Source organism: Acomys minous, assembly GCF_964271855.1.
Source record: "Acomys minous genome assembly, chromosome: 18".
Taxonomy (NCBI): domain Eukaryota; kingdom Metazoa; phylum Chordata; class Mammalia; order Rodentia; family Muridae; genus Acomys; species Acomys minous.
Window position 1 is genome coordinate 67963284 of NC_140501.1, and position 20339 is coordinate 67983622.

At 47.8% G+C, this 20339-nt stretch overlaps 2 protein-coding genes across 2 annotated transcripts in view; both read left to right on the plus strand.

Moving 5' to 3' along the window:
* The window catches only part of LOC311589056 (protein NYNRIN-like), a 183608-nt gene that overhangs the window by 18138 nt on the left and 145131 nt on the right, over positions 1-20339 (plus strand). The window lies entirely within an intron of this gene.
* RNASE1 (ribonuclease A family member 1, pancreatic) lies at positions 9288-10697 on the plus strand. Its single transcript, XM_084767647.1, has 2 exons — positions 9288-9393; positions 10120-10697. Exon 2 carries the CDS (start codon positions 10144-10146, stop codon positions 10591-10593), a length of 450 nt encoding a protein of 149 aa, XP_084623773.1. The 5' UTR covers positions 9288-9393; positions 10120-10143; the 3' UTR covers positions 10594-10697.

Consider the following 20339-nt stretch of genomic DNA (forward strand, 5'->3'; position numbering starts at 1 on the left):
GCTTCCACAGAAAACGGCCAGTCCATGTTCTTCTCAGGGAGTCAATGTCTTTAATAGGAGGCAAAAATGTTACTGTACTCTTTGAAGTAAGAAGCAGAACAATATTCAAGGTGACTAGGCTATAAACCATCTGGAATTTTCAAAAGAAAGAGTGAGAGGTGGGGGGGATAAGGGGAAAAGACATAGGATACGACACTTAAGAAACCTGCCCAGTGTGCAGCAGAGATGAGAAAGCAGTGACTCTGGGAAAGGAGAAGCAGAAGCAGAAGCGGCTCCCCTACTCTTCACCCCCACAATGCCCTCCCTACCCTTCACCCCCACAATGCCCTCCCTACTCTTCACCCCCACAATGCCCTCCCTACTCTTCACCCCCACAATGCCCTCCCTACTCTTCACCCCCACAATGCCCTCCCTGCTCTTCACCCCCACAATGCCCTCCCTACTCTTCACCCCCACAATGCCCTCCCTACTCTTCACCCCCACAATGCCCTCCCTACTCTTCACCCCCACAATGCCCTCCCCTACTCTTCACCCCCACAATGCCCTCCCTACTCTTCACCCCCACAATGCCCTCCCTACTCTTCACCCCCACAATGCCCTCCCTACTCTTCACCCCCACAATGCCCTCCCTGCTCTTCACCCCCACAATGCCCTCCCTACTCTTCACCCCCACAATGCCCTCCCCTACTCTTCACCCCCACAATGCCCTCCCTACTCTTCACCCCCACAATGCCCTCCCTGCTCTTCACCCCCACAATGCCCTCCCTGCTCTTCACCCCCACAATGCCCTCCCCTACCCTTCACCCCCACAATGCCCTCCCTACTCTTCACCCCCACAATGCCCTCCCTGCTCTTCACCCCCACAATGCCCTCCCTGCTCTTCACCCCCACAATGCCCTCCCTACTCTTCACCCCCACAATGCCCTCCCCTACTCTTCACCCCCACAATGCCCTCCCTACTCTTCACCCCCACAATGCCCTCCCTGCTCTTCACCCCCACAATGCCCTCCCTGCTCTTCACCCCCACAATGCCCTCCCCTACCCTTCACCCCCACAATGCCCTCCCTACTCTTCACCCCCACAATGCCCTCCCTGCTCTTCACCCCCACAATGCCCTCCCTGCTCTTCACCCCCACAATGCCCTCCCTACTCTTCACCCCCACAATGCCCTCCCTACTCTTCACCCCCACAATGCCCTCCCCTACTCTTCACCCCCACAATGCCCTCCCTACTCTTCACCCCCACAATGCCCTCCCTACTCTTCACCCCCACAATGCCCTCCCTACTCTTCACCCCCACAATGCCCTCCCTACTCTTCACCCCCACAATGCCCTCCCTACTCTTCACCCCCACAATGCCCTCCCTGCTCTTCACCCCCACAATGCCCTCCCTGCTCTTCACCCCCACAATGCCCTCCCTACTCTTCACCCCCACAATGCCCTCCCCTACCCTTCACCCCCACAATGCCCTCCCTGCTCTTCACCCCCACAATGCCCTCCCTACTCTTCACCCCCACAATGCCCTCCCTGCTCTTCACCCCCACAATGCCCTCCCTGCTCTTCACCCCCACAATGCCCTCCCTACCCTTCACCCCCACAATGCCCTCCCTGCTCTTCACCCCCACAATGCCCTCCCTACTCTTCACCCCCACAATGCCCTCCCTGCTCTTCACCCCCACAATGCCCTCCCTACTCCTCAGCCCACAGTGCCCTCCCTACTCTTCACCCCCACAATGCCCTCCCTACTCCTCAGCCCACAGTGCCCTCCCTGCTCTTCACCCCCACAATGCCCTCCCTACTCCTCAGCCCACAATGCCCTCCCTACTCTTCACCCCCACAATGCCCTCCCTACTCTTCACCCCCACAATGCCCTCCCTGCTCTTCACCCCCACAATGCCCTCCCTGCTCTTCACCCCCACAATGCCCTCCCTACCCTTCACCCCCACAATGCTCTCCCTGCTCTTCACCCCCACAATGCCCTCCCTACTCTTCACCCCCACAATGCCCTCCCTGCTCTTCACCCCCACAATGCCCTCCCTACTCCTCAGCCCACAGTGCCCTCCCTACTCTTCACCCCCACAATGCCCTCCCTACTCCTCAGCCCACAGTGCCCTCCCTGCTCTTCACCCCCACAATGCCCTCCCTACTCCTCAGCCCACAATGCCCTCCCTACTCTTCACCCCCACAATGCCCTCCCTACTCTTCACCCCCACAATGCCCTCCCTGCTCTTCACCCCCACAATGCCCTCCCTACTCTTCACCCCCACAATGCCCTCCCTGCTCTTCACCCCCACAATGCCCTCCCTACTCCTCAGCCCACAGTGCCCTTCTGTACTAGCTGCTTTTGTGCCAGCTTGACAAAGCTAGTGTCATCACTGAGGAAGGAGCCTCAGTTGAGGAAATGCCTCCATTCCATTCAGCTGCAGGGCATTTTCTCAATTAGAGATCGAGGGCCCAGGCCATTATGGGTGGTGCTGTGCCTGGGCTAGTGAATCTTGGTTCTCTATATGAAAGCAGGCTGAACAAGCCAGGAGAAGCAAGTCAATAAGCAGCACCCCCTCCATGGCCGTGGCTCCTGCTTCCAGGTTCCTGCTCTGCTTGAGTTCCTATCCTGACCTCCTGTGGTGATGAACAGTGATGTGGAAGTGTAAACGGAATAAACTGTTTCCTCCCCAGCTTGCTTTTTGGTCATGGTGTTTTCATCACAGCAATAGAAACCCTGACGAAGACATCTCCCATACCCCTCACAGCCCTGCAGTGCCCTTCCTTACTTCTCACCTTACTCCTCACCGGCCCCTAATGCCCTTAGACGCATCAGCGCTTGCCCACGTATGACCTGGGAGTCAGCCTTTGCATCTGTTCTCTTAGTGTTGAGGCAATTGAGGGAGGGAAGAGGAGAACCACGCTCAAAGGAGAGGAGTGTCAGGTGGAGATGCCCACTTACCTTCTTCCCTTTGTTCTGCTAGTTACCATGTGGTCTTGCTCAGGAATTGTTCAGCCATCTTCATAGTGAACTGTATTGAGAGATCTTCACCTTTCTGTTGTATCAATATAATCAGAAGACAGTGTTTACATAGGAATAATCGGGTTCTGGATAATGGCTGCAATCACTCAAACAAGAGGAACCAATAGTCTCTCTGAGATGCTTCTAAATCAAAATCCGCAACTTCACAGGCCATCATGACCAGCACTAGCGATACAAATGGATTTTTATTTTATTTTATTAATTTGAGACAGGTTATATGTTACGTGTTGCCATTCAGGATCTCAAACCCATGATGCCAATCAGATTGGCAAGCCTTCTTCTACTTTCTCCCAGTGCTGGGATTGTGGGCAATGCTCCCTGGACAAATAGCTCCTCCTTTAAGGTTTGTTTATTTTTGCTTATTGTTTATTTATTTTATGTGTCTTGGTGTTTGACCTGCATGTATGTTGGTAAACATGCTTATAGTATCCCCAAAGGCCAGAAGAAGGTGTTGGATCTTGAGGGACTGGTGTTATGGGCAGTTATGAGGTTCCATGTAGGTGTGGGGAATAGAATTCAATGGCGTGGAGCTCCAAATCATTTCTTTGTTGTGAAACGTGACTCTAAGGACTGATTCCTTGGGAGTTTACCACTCAGCATTCCTTGGCATTCACAGAATATGGTAAAGTCCATTCCAATGACATTGCTTTCTCTGCTTAGAATGATGTCATGGAAAAAAATGGTCTTAACCGCTGGTGACAGGTATATTGCCTGTACTATTTTTGACATGTCAGCATCCAATAAGGTAGAGTCTAGTATCAGAGGTGACATTTCTAAGTCTATGGGCCTGAAAGAGGATAGCATGTTATCTACCAGCATTGTTGTGGCTTGTTTGGACACAAACGATAATGGAGCTCCAGAGTTCCTGCGAACTTTGCCGAGCTAATATAAACGTACGATGGGACATTTCACTCTTTCCTGAAAATTGTGGCTAGAGAAGACAATGTAAATTGGCATGAGAATTACGGTAATATAGTTCCTTTAAAGTGCTTGTCTCCATCACCTGATATAAAAGCTGGGATATCTCAAGTTAAAAGCACAAAATTAAATCACTTTTTAGGGGCTGTAAAGGTTGTGTTTTTTTGGAAAGAGAATTCTTCAAATCATCCTGAAATAGACATAGCACACTTAAACTATGTTTCTGGTTCTGGAGGGTGCCAGAAGGTCTCCAAACGGCCCGTTCTTGGTCATGTTCTTCCTGTACAGATTTTTCCAGGATCACATTTCTGACAGTTGACACATGACACAAAAAAGTGTCCTCTTAGTTTGCACCAATATTGATTTAGGACTATTCTGTCATCTTATCTAAATCTCATGGAGAAATTTAGATAACGCAGAGGAGGCAGCAGCCTTATTTCTCAGTCGCTGCAATAAACGACAGGTTAATAGGAGATAAGCTGTGCATCTATTTAATGTAAGTTTTACATGGCAGAAAGTTTGAGTTGGATGTTTCTGGAGCAGATGCTCTTTGAGCAGGGAGGATGTGAGGGAAGGGTCAGGCTGGCTTTGTCCATCTTTGTTTTCCAAAACCAGGGACTGAATGCGGATGTTTTAGGGTGGCTTCTAACTATCCTCAGAGCTTTGTCCTTTTGAGTCTGCATACACACACATCCACCATCACTGCTCGGTCTCAGGCGATGCACACATCCAGAGATGAGCTCATGCTGCGCCACTGAAGGGTTCCTGGTGGCTAGAAAACAGCCAGCGTTCCTCAGGAACGTGTGAAATGGGTGTCGTTTGCCAAAAGGAGTCATTTCCCTTGCCTCTGGCAGAAGGGACACAGGGCTTCCAACTCCCCACAGTCTGTAGTGTTCACCAGTACCCGCTGTACACTTTTACAGAGGATCTGAGTTCAGGTGGCTCACAGCTGCCTGCCTGAAACTCCAGCTCCAGGCCTAGAATGCTGTATTCTGGCTTCTAGGGGCATCTGTACACACACATACACACACACACACACACACACACACACACACACACACACACACTTTTTTTTTTTAATGGGCATATATAAAGGCCAGCCTTAGCTCAAAAATCCCTCCTGTACAACGTCAGGTCAGAAGGAAGCTCTACTCCAAGTCCTGGGACTTCTTCCCCTCCACAGATGGCTGTCTGTAGTGTCTTGTAGCACATCAAAGTGCACATTGGCCCCCCAGCTCCGTTAGTATCACAATTACCTGTTGTCCTTCTCACCCCACCCCTACCCTAAACCCCTCCTGCTCCTGGGCTCCCCTTGCCAGTCTTGTTCCCACAAATCCTGTCGCTTTGGCCATGTGCTCTCCTTGTCTTCCTCTCTTGCCCGTCTCTATCGGTTGTCGCTTTCTGTTTCTCTCTCACTCACCCCTCATGGCGTGGTCCAGTCTGCTGGCCATGTTCAAGCTACTACTCTCTCTGCTCTGGCTCTGTTCTCCCTCATAGCTACAATAAAAACCTTACCCTTGATCATACTTTGGAGCAGGCATGTCCTCAGTCTCCACATCTGAGGGTAATGACACCCTCAGTTTACATGTCTGCTGCCAGAAAATGCATGTAGCCTATGGGCGGTGACCATATGTTTTGGGACAAAAGAACTCCTCAACCACCTCTTTCTACCCTTTTTACCATCCAATCAACAAGAGTCTTCCCCTCTCTCTTTCTTTTCTTTTGTTTTTTGTTTTATTTTGTTTGTTTGTTTGTTTGTTTGTTTTTGAGACAGAGTTTCTCTGTGTAACAGCCCTGACTGTTGTCCTGGACTTACCTGAAGATCAGGTTGGCTTTGAACCCACAGAGATCCACCTGCCTCTGCCTCCCAAATGCTGGGATTAAAGGTGAACGCCACCACTGCCTGGCCTCCTCCCTCTTTCAATCCTCTGTTCCCCACTAACCAATGGGAGGCAGATCTGAGTACTGGCCTGTGATTTCCTAATCCGAAAAATCTGTTCCGCAACCAAATTAAACCATGTTTACTTCGTTTTAGGCTTGTGATTTCTCAGCTTACATAGGCATAAGTGTGTAAACTGCTGGACCATGAGAACCAAGCTTATGCCACCCTGGGTCTTCATTACCCCCACCTCGACAGCAGCTCCATAGATACAGGGGTATTGATTTTATTTGGACAACCACATAAAAAACAATCTTAAATTTCTTCATTAAGAGCTTTTTCGAGGCTGGAGAGATGGCTCAGTGGTTAAGAATCCTGTCTGCTCTTCCAAAGGACCCAGGTTCGATTCCCGGCGCCCACACGGCAGCTCACAACTGTCTGTGACTCTAGTTCTGGGTAATCTGACACCCCCAAACCAGTGCATATAAAATAAAAATAAAAAGATTTGTTTAAAAAAAAAAGAGCTTTTTCTTCTGGGACTGGGAGGTAGTTGGTGGAGTGCTTGCCTCACATGCACGAAGGCCTGGCTTTCACCGCTAGCCCCACCTAAAATGAGGCGAGGTGTGCGTGGCTGTTCTCCTTGCGCTCAGAGGTGGAGGCAGGAGGAGCAGCTCAAGATCAGAACAGCTAAAGAGCAGAGGCTTCTGTCACTAAGAACTCTCAGCCCCAGAGAGAGGCAGGGCAGGATATTTTAAGTCCTAAGTGCTGTTGTTGCATCACACCGGGACCAGGCTAAGAGAGTCATCTTACACTGTCATCTTTGTTTGTTTTCTAGGAATCACTTTCCAGCAGGGAAAGAGGAGTCCTTTGATCTGTATACTTCATAAACATCATAAAAAGCGCTTTGTTTTGGGACAGGATGTGGCTCCCTGGGAGGAAAGGTGTGTACTCAGGGTAGCCTGGCATCTCTTAAGCCATTTGTGTTTCCTCCAAAAACATTTGTGGCTCTGGTTTATTTTATTTTATTTTATTTTATTTTGTTTGTTTTTAAAATTTTAATTTAATTTAATTTTATTTTATTTTATTTTGAGACAAGGTTTCCCTGTATAGCCCTGACTGTCCTGGAACTCTCTTTGTAGACCAGGCTGGTCTCAAACTCACAGTGACTGCCTGCCTGCCTCTGCCTCCGGAGTGCTTGGATTAAAGGTGTGCGCCATCACACCCAGCAGCTTTGGTTTATCCTTAGTTCTGCTCTGTTCTTGCCTTGAATACTCCTGATCAGGAATGGAAGATGGTGGAAGGTGGCCAGAAGCAGCAGAGCTCATCCTGGAGGTCTCCTCTCTGCTCAGACCCTCTGTTCTTTCTTCTCCAAACATCCTGAACTATTCTAGAAGATATTCTAAAGAAAGACAGTAGCGCACCACTCTCTGACTGCTCGCTAGACTATTGAGACAACGGGACCTGTCTTGGGTAGGGATATAGTTACTGTGATGAAACACTAAGATAGAAAATTGAAGAAGAAAGGACTTATTTGGCTTACACCTCTGTATCACAAAAGAAGTCAAGACAGGAAGTCAAACTGCAAACTCTTGGAGGCAGGAGCTGATGCAGAGGCCATAGCAGATGGATGCAGTTTACCGGCTTGCTCCCATAGCTTGCTCAGCCTGTCTTCTTATAGAACCCAGGACCACCTGCCCAGGGATGGCATCACCCACAATGGGCTGGGCCCCATCAATCACTAATAAAGAAAATGCCCTTCATCCAGATCTTATGGAGGAATTTTCTCAGTTGAGGTCCCTTCCTTTCAGATAACTCTAGCTTGTGTCAACTTGACATAAACCTATCTGGTACAGATCTCAGTGAAATTGATTTTCCCCAGGCTTTCCTCAGGGCAGCTGAAGTGCTAGGCTTCAAGGAAGCTAAGACAGCTTTGGGGTGAGGCCATTACTTTATCCAGTGACCAGCACCACACTGGTAATCCTCATAGTTGCCTATGAGTCTCTGAGCTCTCTTGCAGCTACAGGGCGACGATAATGGAGGATAAGATCTATTAAAGCAGCTGGTGTCCACGTTGACCATTTCTGGCCCCTCTAATTTACAAAGGTGCTGGCCAATGTCAACACTGGAAGCCTCATCTGCAAGGCAGGAGCTGGTGGGCAGCTCCTGCCCCTTCCACTACCGTTGTCCCTACTGAGAAGACAGTGGAAGCAAAGAAGAATCTGAGGAGTTTGATGACGATGTGGGCGTTGGTCTTTTGGGCTAAACCTCTTTTGTTAAACATGTTTAAGTAAAACCTAGCCTGTGAAAACAAACAAGAAAAAGAATTTCCCCAAGAGTCTTCTGCTGGGGAAAGAAAATGCTTGGGGAGAGAGAGAGAGAGAGAGAGAGAGAGAGAGAGAGAGAGAGAGAGAGAGAGAGATGTCTCCTAGTAAGACAGCTCACACAGTTCTGGCAACTTGTCAGACCACCTTGCAGGAGAGACAGGAGCCATGACAGTGATGGTCAGTGCTGGGTGGGGCCACACTTTGTCCAAAACTGCTTATTATACATTCTTCTTGTCCTCCACTTAAGCCTAAGGTTCATGGCAGGACCCTGAAGATGGGCTCTATTTGTTCCTTTCCCCAAGTAGCCAAATGAAAAACATTGCCCTCTGCCTTCTGCTGTAACTTGTCTCTTTAATTGGTCTATTGAGGATGAGTGGCTGAGTTTGGCTTGGTAGGACTTCACAACCCAGACGACGACGACGACGACGACGACTTCTTCTTCTTCTTCTTCTTCTTCTTCTTCTTCTTCTTCTTCTTCTTCTTCTTCTTCTTCTGTTTCTTCTTCTTCTTCTTCTTCTTCTTCTTCGTCTTCTTCTCTAAAAAAAACATTACTTATTATGTATACAGTGCACTGCCTGCTTGTACCCCTGCAGGCCAGAAGAGGGCATCAGATCACACTAGAGATGGTCATGAGCCACCATGTGGTTGCTGGGAATTGAACTCAGGACCTCTGGAAGAACAGTCAATGCTCTTAACCACTGAGCCATCTCTCCCACCTCCACAACCCAGACTTCCTCCATAGCAACTCCACTTGTACTGGAACCCTTCCAGCTGTGGGCAGCAGCACTCTTCTTCCCTCTCTCTCCCCAAGAGAGACACTGTTGGGACCTCTGGGGTTCTGGCCACCAATTTGATGTTATACTGTAGAAAAGGAGAGCCTCCCCCCATCATGTGTGCCTTTTGTTAACTTCCAGTAACTGGTGCAAACAGCGTGCCCGTAGGTTACAGGGCTTGTTCAGTGCATGTGCCATTGTTCCGTTGGTTTGCTCAGCTGCATCTTGAGAATCAGCACAGGAGGTTCAAATTGTGCTCTCTCTTTCCTTGGCAGCCCTGGGGGGAATTTCTCATCCAAGATTTCAATGCCCTTGTTTTTTTTATTATTCAGGTAAAACTGACCTAGATTCACTCCGCCCATCTTTCTCAGAAACCAACCCCTTTATAATCCTTATAAATTCCACACCACGGGGACTGAGCGACCGCAGAAAACTGCCTTTCCAACTTGCCCTGGAGTTCAAACTCAGACTTTAGGTAAGTGGTCTAGAGGTGGCCTCAATTACTGTTTCTACTTGAGAGTGAGAATTGAGAGAGACAAGGCCAGACACTCTCGCCTGACACCAACTCTAGGAAAACCGGGCCAGGCAAACATCTGGAGGCAGGGATGGAGGCTGGGCATAGTCAGGTATAAAGAACTAGTGGTTGGGTGGGTGGGGTGAGGAGAGGACGGGGTCCCCAGGTTGGGGAAGGGAGCATGCGTTTTAGAATACAACTCAAGTCCTTTATGATACCAGGATCAGGCACTGGTCCAAGATGCCATGTATTGTAAAATAATAAGCCTGTCACCCACAGTCCCAAATGCCAGTCACGAGCCAGGAATACATTTTAGCTTATGGCACATTCCAAGTGACCTTCTGATGAGCCGCTTGAACATTACATACAGATGTGTTCTACTTCTCAAATGTATTTTATATGAGAGAAACCCCAGAACTTAGTTAGCATACTGCCAAGAGGTTAGGTGATATAGCCCCCCACCTAGGGGAAAGAATAGCTGCTCTTTAGTAAGGAATGAGGCAAAACACTTTGAAGACCTCTCAGCAGAGGGAAACCTTCCTGGCTCTCCCAAAGAGTGGGGGTTGGGAAGGCTGAGGTGGGGAGCCTGTGCTGGGGAGGCTGAGGTGAGGAAGTGTGCTGGAGACTGGGTGCTGAAGCTCTTATGAGGGAGGGCTTGTCCTTTTATTATTTTCTTTTCTCTGTCAGGGTCCTCAGAGCAGCGCAGCGACCATGGGTCTGGAGAAGTTCCTCATCCTCTTGCCATTGCTTGTCCTGGTGCTTGCGTGGGTCCAGCCTTCCCTGGGCAAGGAAACTCCCGCCATGAAGTTTGAGCGGCAGCACATGGACTCAGCTGGTTCCTCCAGCAGCAGCCCCACCTACTGCAACCAAATGATGAAGCGCCGGGAAATGACAAAGGGGTCGTGCAAGCGTGTGAACACCTTCGTGCACGAACCCCTGGCCGACATCCAGGCAGTCTGCTCCCAGGAAAACGTCACCTGCAAAAACGGGAAGAAAAACTGCTACAAGAGCAGGTCCGCCCTGACCATCACCGACTGTCGCCTGAAGGGCAACTCCAAGTACCCCGATTGCGACTACCAGACCAGCCACCAACAGAAGCACATTATTGTGGCCTGTGAAGGGAGCCCTTACGTGCCAGTCCACTTCGATGCTTCTGTATAGGGCTCTGCCTAGGCCAAACAGTAGATGTCCCTGTCTCCCAACCTCATAGTATCAACGCCTGCCTCTCCCTCTTTCATTCTTTTCCAGGTAGAAATAACTTGTGTTAGGGCTTCCATATGACAGAACGCGGTTCCCTGCCGCGTGCGCCGCGGTCCTGGGTCCCTCCATATGACAGAACGCGGTTCCCTGCCGCGTGCGCCGCGGTCCTGGGTCCCTCCATATGACAGAACGCAGCTCCCTGCTGTGTGTGCTGCGGTCCTGGGTCCCTCTCTGGCCCTTCGATTTCTGGCCTTTCGATGTTGAGACAGCCCTCACCAGACTGTGTCCCTTCAACCTTTGACTTCCTTGACTTCAGAACCCTGAACCAAATAAAATTCTGTTCATTATAAATTGCCCTGTCAGAGGTCTTTTTAGGGAGGTTCACAATGAACTAAGGATAACAGGCAAGTCACCCTTTTGGTCCAGATCTTCCCCCAACTCCTGGCATCTTTAATTATAGTACTGAAAAAAAAATAATTATAGTAGTGAAACTAGAATTTTCTGCCTCTTCTAACCCACTGATTATTCATTATTCTCCTCTTTTTCTTTTCTATAATAAAGTCTGAACTCTATTTCAGCACCTAGTAGCCACAGTCCCCAAGGCTTTCAGCTCCCTATGCTAATACAGATTGGTCCCATCTTGCCGAAGGGAGTCCTTCCACTAAGAGAAGAAAAGGAACATTGCTTCTGCTTCTGCCTCTGGTGATCTTCCTCCATGCACGGTTTGCTTCTGTAAACTTCTGGTGTTTCTATGCCGGCCCTGGCTTTCTCGGTATGAGAGGAAGGCAGCTCCGAGACTTGCCTTCTAAAGGCAGTTTCCTTGCTCTCTTGCCTCCTTAGACTGACTTGGAGCTCATGGAACAAGTGTGTGTGTGTGTGTGTGTGTGTGTGTGTGTGTGTAGGGGGCTTCAGTTTAAACAACTACAGTGAAAAATCAAATTTCAATGATGCTTTTGAGAAACAGTCATGAGGGTGGTATAGTGTTGCCTATGGTTGATGCAGGGTTCAGGGTGGGGCTCTAAGTGGAAGGTGTTGAGTGAAGGTATAATTCTGAAGAGGCAGCCACTGGCACACCTGGAACAAACTGCACACTTCCTCTGCAGTACAGTCAGTAGTTGTAGGCATATTTGGGGTTTCTTTCTGTTTTCTTTTAACAGTTTGGGTAGCACAGACTGTCCTGGAATTATGTAACCAGTAACGGCCTTGACATCTTTTTTTTTTTTTGAGTAATCATAATAATCTTTTTTGTTTTTTGTTTTTTGTTTTGTTTTGTTTTTTACAAGACAGTGTTTCTGTGTAGCCTTGGCTGTCCTAGACTTGCTTTTGTAGACCAGGCTGGCCTTGAACTCACAGTGGTCTGCCCGCCTCTGCCTCCCAAGTGCTGGCATAAAGGCATGAGCCACCATGCCTGGCTGGCCTTGAACTCTTGACTTTCCTTCCTCCACCTCTTAAGTGCTGGGCTATAGGTGTGTGCCACCTTGCTGCAGCTATTTTGGGTAGGAAAGAACTTCCCTCCAAGCAGATGGGTCAGGGGTTAGGCACACGTACTGCTTTTTCAGGGGCCCCAAATTCGGTTCTCAGCACCCGTATGGTGGCTCACAGTCAGCTGTAACTCCATTTGCAGCGGTTCTGGGGCTTTCTGCTCTCTGAGGGTGGTGCACATAAAACTCATGCAGGCACATACACATACGTAAAAATAAAAGAAATAGAGAGGCTCTATTTCTCAGAACAGCTTTATCTACCCATGAATGTCTTCATGCCTAACACAGAGATCTTGCTCCTCTGAGTGGATGGGACACGCTACCCTAGTGTGATGGCGGTTTAACGTTCATGATACTCACAAGCTACTTTATAGCTCCTTCTTGAGCTTATACTGAAAGTCGGTTTCCTTCCTTCTGTACTTGCCCTGAGTCTACAGTGTTAGAAAATTCGGCCTGGGCCCCTGACTCAGCCTGCTGGGGGATGTTTGTGTCCTTGTTTGAATATTAACAGCCCCCATAGACTCCTACATTTGAATACTTGGTCCCCCTTTGGTGGATCTATTTGGAAAGGGTTAGGAGGTGTGGCTTTTATTGAGGGAGGGGTGTGTCATTGGGGCCACGCCCGCTGCACTCTGCCTTCTTTGTTCCGGTGGCCACACTTTCACTCCCCCATCTATGACTCTAACCTTCTATAATCCTGGGCTCAATTGAACACTTTCTCTTATAAGGGGCTTTGATCATGGAGTTTTTATCACAGCAATAAAAAAAGTTACTAGGATAATTTGATAATCTCAAAATCCATTATTTTAGTATTTATAGCTTTCTTTCTTTTTCTTTTTTCTTTTGGTTTTTTTGAGAAAACCTTTCTCTGTGTAACCTTGAGTGTCCTGGACTCTCTTTGTAGACCTCGAACTCACAGACATCCACCTGCCTTTGCCTCCCTGAGTGCTGGGATTGCAGGAGTGTGCCACCACACCCGCTTGGCTACTTATGGCTTTCTAATTGTGTCCATATCCACATTTAGCTGAGAAACTGTAAAATTGTAAAATACAAGATGCTTGTTCGCTTGTCCAGCCTTGCTTGCCTCTCCCAGTTCTTATTAATGCTAACTTCAAAAGTTCCACCCTAGTTCCCAGAATAGTTACATCTAAGTTTCCAAATATCAGATGTCCCCATACGGCTTTCAGTAACCACTCTAGAGACCCACACCCAAGCCCCACAAAGAGCTTCCCAATGCCAGATGTCCTAATGTCCATATGGTCTAACTTGATAAGCAACCCCACCTGCTTTGCGGTTTTAGCCTTTAAAACTAGCCTGTAACAGCTACGCGGGGTCCTTTACCTCCCAAGTGCTGAGGGACCCTGACACATCGACAATTGGGACTTCTGATGTGTCAGTAATAAATTTTACATATACCTCCAGCCTGTGTGACTTGAGTGGTCTCTCGTGGCGACCCCCTCCCTGAATTGGACTCCAGGGTACAACATAGCCATGGCATATAGTTACAAGTCATCTGTTGTTGTTGTTTGTTTGTTTGCTTGTTTCTCTCTCTAGAAAAGTCCCAGAATTGAGATCTGTGCTACTTCAGTGAGATTTCCTCAGTACAAGCACTTTAGAGGTCTTTATCATCCTGGCTGACTTCTGAGACCCTTCCAGGGATGTTTTCCTCTTAGAACACATAAGCAGTCTCTCAGAGTGAAAATGAGCAGCTAACCTCCTCCGAGACCCTCAGAACCCAAGGAGATGTACCACAGCAGGTGGGTGGCTGGGGATGATGGCACAGCAGCAATAATAAATTCAGGGCTAGGGCTTTCCTTTGTTTCTCTGGAAACATGTTTAATGAAGATGTGGTGCTGGACGGTCCATCAGAGCAGCTCGGCAACCTTTCCTCCCTCTCACCTCCCCCTTTACTCCCATTCTTGGAGACACAAAGGTCTTTGTGCCTAGAGGGCACTAGGGAGCCAGCAATGTTAAATACACAACACCCAGGGGCTTCTCCTCAGGGGAGGAATTACCTGTTTTCTGCCTGGTAGTGGATATCGATGATGACCTGGTGACTTTTTTTGCTCTCTGTGGAGGCAGAACTCACCCAAATCTTGCCAACATGGCATCTGTGGTATGGGGGGCCATGGTGATCTTTGAGGAGGTCCAACCCAGAAAATAAACCTTTTCCTCATCTCTGGCCTCCACCGTTGCCCAGAAGCAGGGGGACCCCAGGGGCTGAGTCTGTGTCTCCATAGGCTCCAGGCTGTTGTACACAATCCTGCTGACCCTCCTGGGCAGTGACGGCATGTAGACCTCAGCCCATCACCTGTCACCGTCATCACGTCCTCCTCCTCTCTCCATACAGCAAGTGCTGCTCCAGGCTTTATTATGCACCTGTAATCGTAATGTTTACTGCCTGGACACCTAAAGTGGGAATGACTGTTGCCTTGAAACTTTCCCCCAAATTGTCCTGTGTTTTAAAAGTGCTGACAAAGAGCTGCCTGGCTTCAGACTCCCCAGCTTTGATCTGGGTTAATGGAGTCAATCTTAACGAAGCTTTCATACTCATCTCTTTGTGGATCACTGCCTGCATTGACAATGCAGGGTCCCCTTCATTCCACAAGGCACCACCAAATAATTATCTATGGGGAGACCCACGGGGTAAAAATATCAGGATTATTTGAACACAGGGACAAATATCTGTTTATATGGGGAAGTGAGTTTGGGGTTTTATTGCTGTGAAGGGACAACTTGTCCACAGCAACTCTTATAAAGGATATCATTTAATTGCGGCTGGCTCACAGTTTCAGAGGTTTAGTCCATTATCATCATGGTGGGAGAAACATGGCAACATCCAGGTAAACATGGTGCTGGAGAAGGAGCTGAGAGTTGTACATCTTGATACTCAGGTGGCAGAAGAAGACTGTGTGCCACACTGGGCATACTTGAGCACAGGAAACATTAAAGTCCTACCTCCACAGTGCCACACCTACTCCAACAAGGCCACACCCACTCCAACAAGGCCACACCCTCTCCAACAAGGCCACACCCACTCCAACAAGGCCACACCTCCTAATAGTGCCATTCCCTATGAGCCAAACATTCAAGCACATGAATTGGGATTATATCTATTCAAACCAGCAGAGTGTGAAAGACCCCCGAAGGGAGACCCTCACTCAAGCCTCGGGATGGCGCGCACCCAAAGATACACAAACGACCGTCTTGCTGTAAACACACGAGGTAGTTTATTGGCGGAGCTCTGGGTCGACACGTATCTCACGCAGGAGACAGAGGGGTCGACCCCGAAGCCCAGGGGTTTGGGGTTTATATGGGCAAGGGTCGGGGGGAGTGGGAAGTTTTGGCGCGGCCACACACAATTGGTTGTTTTAAACATTTGAACATCAGCAAATTGCGTAGGCAGATCTGGGGTAAGCTCAGACTTAATCCTTGGTTCCTGTTTTTCTTGAAACCCGAGGGTAGATGTTTTATCTGAGCTGACAACACATCTGGTTAAACTCAAACCTGGAACATTGTGTGCGGGCCTCAAAGAGGATTAAGCAAACACCATAAAATTGGATGAGGGGTCTTGGCTCATTACTCACTTGATCATGTCCGGTACCTGCTTCTCTCAGGAATTTGTCCTTGTGTATCCTCCCTATCTTTTATGGCCAGCCAGTTCCTAGAACACTCAATAGGCCTTTGTCTCTTATCTCCGCATTCTTTGTGACTTATCATCTGGGACCTTGGGCTAGCATACCTGTCGACCTGCACTTATGAGTTAGAGAGCTCTGCTGTTCTGGTTGCTTTAATGCTAATTAAAAATTTTCCCTTTCAAGTGAGCATATCGTATGTGCATGGCCAGGATGCACATAGCTATAGATCTACAGAATATCAGTCTAGGAGTGGCCTTTTATGAAATGATTACAAACTACAGCTTAAATCTAATTAAGCTGAGGCATGAGATCAGGAACGGGCTAACGAGAGCCAGGCCTATCGACTCCAGAGTGTGCTTCCATACTCTGCTGTCTTTAATATTCAAAGAGTATCACACAGGAAAAATTAAAGGATAGTGGTTTTGTTCACCTTGGGTATCTCATTTATATTTTTGACTATTTATATTGCTTTTGAAGCAGTTGAATATCTAATATGCTAAACTTGCAGAACTTGGTTCTTGCCCCCCCCCCCCACTTCCCATAGACACAGCTCTGTAATGATGGTAAGTCCTGTGTTGTGATTCTAAGTCCTAGACCACCACTGAGATCTGTCCCTAGCTACTTATTAAATCACTTACAAGCCTTGAGGATGGAACTGGGCAGGTAAGGAGAACACACGCAACTGAGAGAAAGGCTGAGGTAAAGGAAGATATGAAATCAAGTAAGTAAGTAAATAAGTCTACGTGGGACCTGTGGAAGCAATGTGACCTTGCCTTAGACTGGGCCCAAGGTGAAAGCAGTCTTGGGTGGCTTGACCCCACTGACACCCCACTGAGATAAACATCTATGATAGACTGAGAGGAGCCATTTGGGCGGGGACCAGGCTATTGTAAGCAAAATGACCATCCGTGGGAGGAGGGAACCAGAGGAGAGACCAGCAGCATGTGTGTGTGGGGGGGGGGTTGGGGTGGAGAATTCACGAAGAAGAAGGCTGGAGGCTCAGGCCATGGGACTTCTCCTGTCAGGTAGAGGATCTGCTAGATTCCCAGAGAGTTGCGCCAAGGGCTGCGCCAAGGGAGTCCCCGCTGAACTGATACCCAGAAGGTTTCACTCTTGTTCCTCTTCATCTCCTTTCCCCCCTGTTTAGGGTAGCCGGGCTCTAAGGAGGACACCTTTGTTTAATAACTTCATAATGAAGTTCAATTGTGAAGGAACCAGAGCCAACAGGGACCTAGAGAACGAGAAAAGGAACAGAAAGGACAGGCTGACAGAGTAGGTTCCTTGGTTCTTTTAACTCCCTGGGCAGGAAGGTTATAGCTGATCATTTTTCTCAGAAGTGGAAGTAGAAAGTTGTACATGTACTCTTTTCTTCTGCTCACAAGAAACACAGCTGACTTCCCCAGCATTTCACTATATGTTCTCGACTGTGGGGAAGGTAGTCCTAATCTATTGCAAACATTGGTATTTTATCTAATACTGTAGTGTGCTGTCTAGCACTGGAAAACTTAGAGCTTCGACATTACTGTTGCAACTTCCTCAGTCAGCCAAGGTAACGGAGACACAAAGCCAGGAATCCTTTCCTCGGAATTCTTTCTTAGCTGCCGCTGGTGACATACCCAGTTACATTGGTCTGGACTGTTCTGGTTTAAATATAAAATGTCCCCAGTAGGTTCCTGTGTTTAGGGCTTGATTGCCAGCTAGTGATTTGGTAAGTGAGGTTTGTTTTCATCAGTAGTTTAACCTTGTACTGGAACGTGGATAAAAAACAAAAATAAATAAGAGAAGAGGCACCGCTGGAGGAAGTGCGTCACTGGCTGCACGCCCCGGAAAGATGCACCCGTTTCTTCCCCCTTGTCTTTTCTCTCTGCTTTCTGATCTCCCCGAGGTGACTGGCCTTTGCTGCATCCTCTTAGTGCCACGCCTTTCTGCTTCTCTTCGGGCTCTCCTCTTTCTCACTGCTGTGCCTTTCTGCTTCTTTTCAGGCTCTCAGTAGTGGATCTAGAAGATTAGGTACTGAAATTTTAAAAGAAGAAAAAAAAAAAAAAGAAAAAGAAAACGAGGAACTGAAGTATCTGAAGCTAAAATATGCTAAAAGCTAACATTAAACTTCTCTCAGGCCCAGAGTGGGCACGTCTTTCATCCCAGCACTTGGGAGGCAGAGGCAGGTGAATCACTGTGAGTTCAAGGCCAGCCTGGTCTACAAAGTGATTCCAAGACAGCCAGGGTAACACAGAGAGACCCTGTCTTTAAAAATCAAAACCAACACCAAAAACCAAAAGCCAAAAACCAAAAACAACAACAAAAAAAAGCAAAAAACAAAAACTGAACCAAAACAAAACCCTTTCTCTCATTTAAATTAAATTCCTGTGAAGAATGGAGCCTTTCTTCCCGTTTCTTAAAAAACTCTGGCTGACACAGGAATTGAGTACAGCTGCCGTAAGATCAGGGTCTAATTGGCTTTTCCACAGTAGCCTTGCTTCAAGAGAGCAGCAGAGCAGTGTCAGCCAGCTAAGGAGATGAGTGCCTCACATTGTTACTTGATTCCTTGAAAGGGCCTTTTAAAGTCTTTGCTTTATACCCTTTATTGTGGGCTTGCTCATGCTCTCTCAAAATTCATATATTTAAATTGTAACACAGTGTTTAGACTCTCAACATGACTATGTTTGGAAATAGAGCCTTTCAGAAAGTAATTAGACACTGGTGGCACACATCTTTAATCCGGCAAAGGCCGGTGGATCTCTATGAGTTCAAGGCCAGCCTGGTCTACAGAGTGAGTCCAGGACAGCCAAGGCTACACAGAGAGACCCTGTCTTGGAAAAAAAATTGATTAGATTAAAATTAGGTGATGAAGATGCTCAGAAAGCACCTGGGGCCCTGAGGCTCTTTACTTACTGAGCGCAGTAACCGAGACGCATGATGCCCATTCCTGCTTTCTGCCTTGCCACTCAGAGGTGTTTCTTCTCAGCCCTGCCCATATTCTACTATGTCTAGGCAAGTGCTTCTCTCCTCAAGACTTCTGAAGAACTGAAAGACAGCCCATGAGCTTCACGGGGGCTCCACACAGAGTCGCTGATGTCCCTTCACCCCAGCACGTTAGCTCCAGAGACTGTATCTGATAACTATTCCCTCGCCACCCCCAACGTCAGATGGAGAAATAGAAGGTGAGCCCAAAGAATCCTTAAACTGTCTCATGGCGAAAGAAAGGATTAAAAAAACAAACAAAAGAAAAAACTGTTTCACCTAACAAGATTATTTTATTTTTTCTAGTTTTTTTTGTATATATAATTGAAAATGGATTTTTTTTCCATAAAATTTATTTTGATCATGGTTTTCTCTTCCCCATATAATCTCTAGGAAAAAGAAAAAAGAAACAAAGGAAAACAAAGCAAAAAAAAATCATTTCATATTATCTAAGTTGGAATGATCACTGCTGCCAAACTAGGAAAAAAAAAAGTCAATATCCAAGAAACCAAACAAGATAGTGACAGCCACTATTCACGCTCAGCTTGGCGGCGTCTAGAATCATTGTGTTCAGTGAGGTGAGAAGAGCCCCAGCGGGTGCGAGTGACACACTATATGGGCTGTGGGGCACCAGCTTTCTTCACTCTGCCTTCTGGCTGCAGTGTGGCCCTGTGCGTGTGCTGCCACGCTGTCCTCACCACCTCAGACTCCGCCCTCTGAAACCCTTCCTCCTTATGTCCCTTCCGCTTAGGGACTTGGTTACAGCCGTGAGAAAAGCAACGAACGCAGTAAGAATGCCTGTTGATCACACTTGAAATCTCAGGACAAGCAAGGGCTCTTGATGACAAGGCCTTCCTGTCTTTTTCCCAGAGCTAGGAAAAAAATAAAATAAAAAGAGAGTGAGGCACCTGCAGTCCCAGCACGTGTGACTCGGAGCCAGGGATCAGGAACGCAAGCTCAGCTTCAACTCCATACTGAGTTCTAGGTCACCCTGAGGTACACGGAGTCATGTCTTAAAAGAGGAGGGCTGGGGAAACGACATCAAATGAACCCGGAACAAACAGAAGAAAGTAATGAAAAATCAGCATAAAACTCAATGAAAGAAAATAAAGCACTGCTTCTTAAATTTTATTTTATGTGCATGGGTGGTTTGCCTGCATCTATGCCTGTGCACCATGAACATGGCTGGCACTCTTGGAGGCCACAACAGGGTGGCACATCCTTGGAGCTGGAGGTACAGATGGTTGTGAGCTGCCATGTGGGTTGCTGAGAATCAAACCTAAGTCCTCTTGAAGAGCAGCCAGGGCTCTTAACCACTGAGTCGTCTCTGTAGCCCCAAACAATAAATTTAATAAAACTAATGGCTCAGGGCTCTGAAGGAAAGTCAGCTGGGGTGGGGGTGGGGCAGCTGTGTCCACTGAAGCCCACTGTTGCTGGCACAAGACACCCTACCTCCCAAGTGCACTTTGGAGAGGAATTGATACACTGGGGAGCCTGGAAGTGTAAGCAAACCCTCATTAAATGTTAAATTAGAATTGTCACGGTCATAGTGTCTTTCACAGCAATAGAACAGTGATTAAGACACCTAGCTTGACATCATAAAACTTGATGTCGTAAAACTAGCCAG

What these genes read in the sequence shown, in the direction of transcription:
- RNASE1 (XM_084767647.1), top strand. Translation starts at nt 10,144, where the DNA reads ATGGGTCTGGAGAAGTTCCTCATCCTCTTGCCATTGCTTGTCCTGGTG.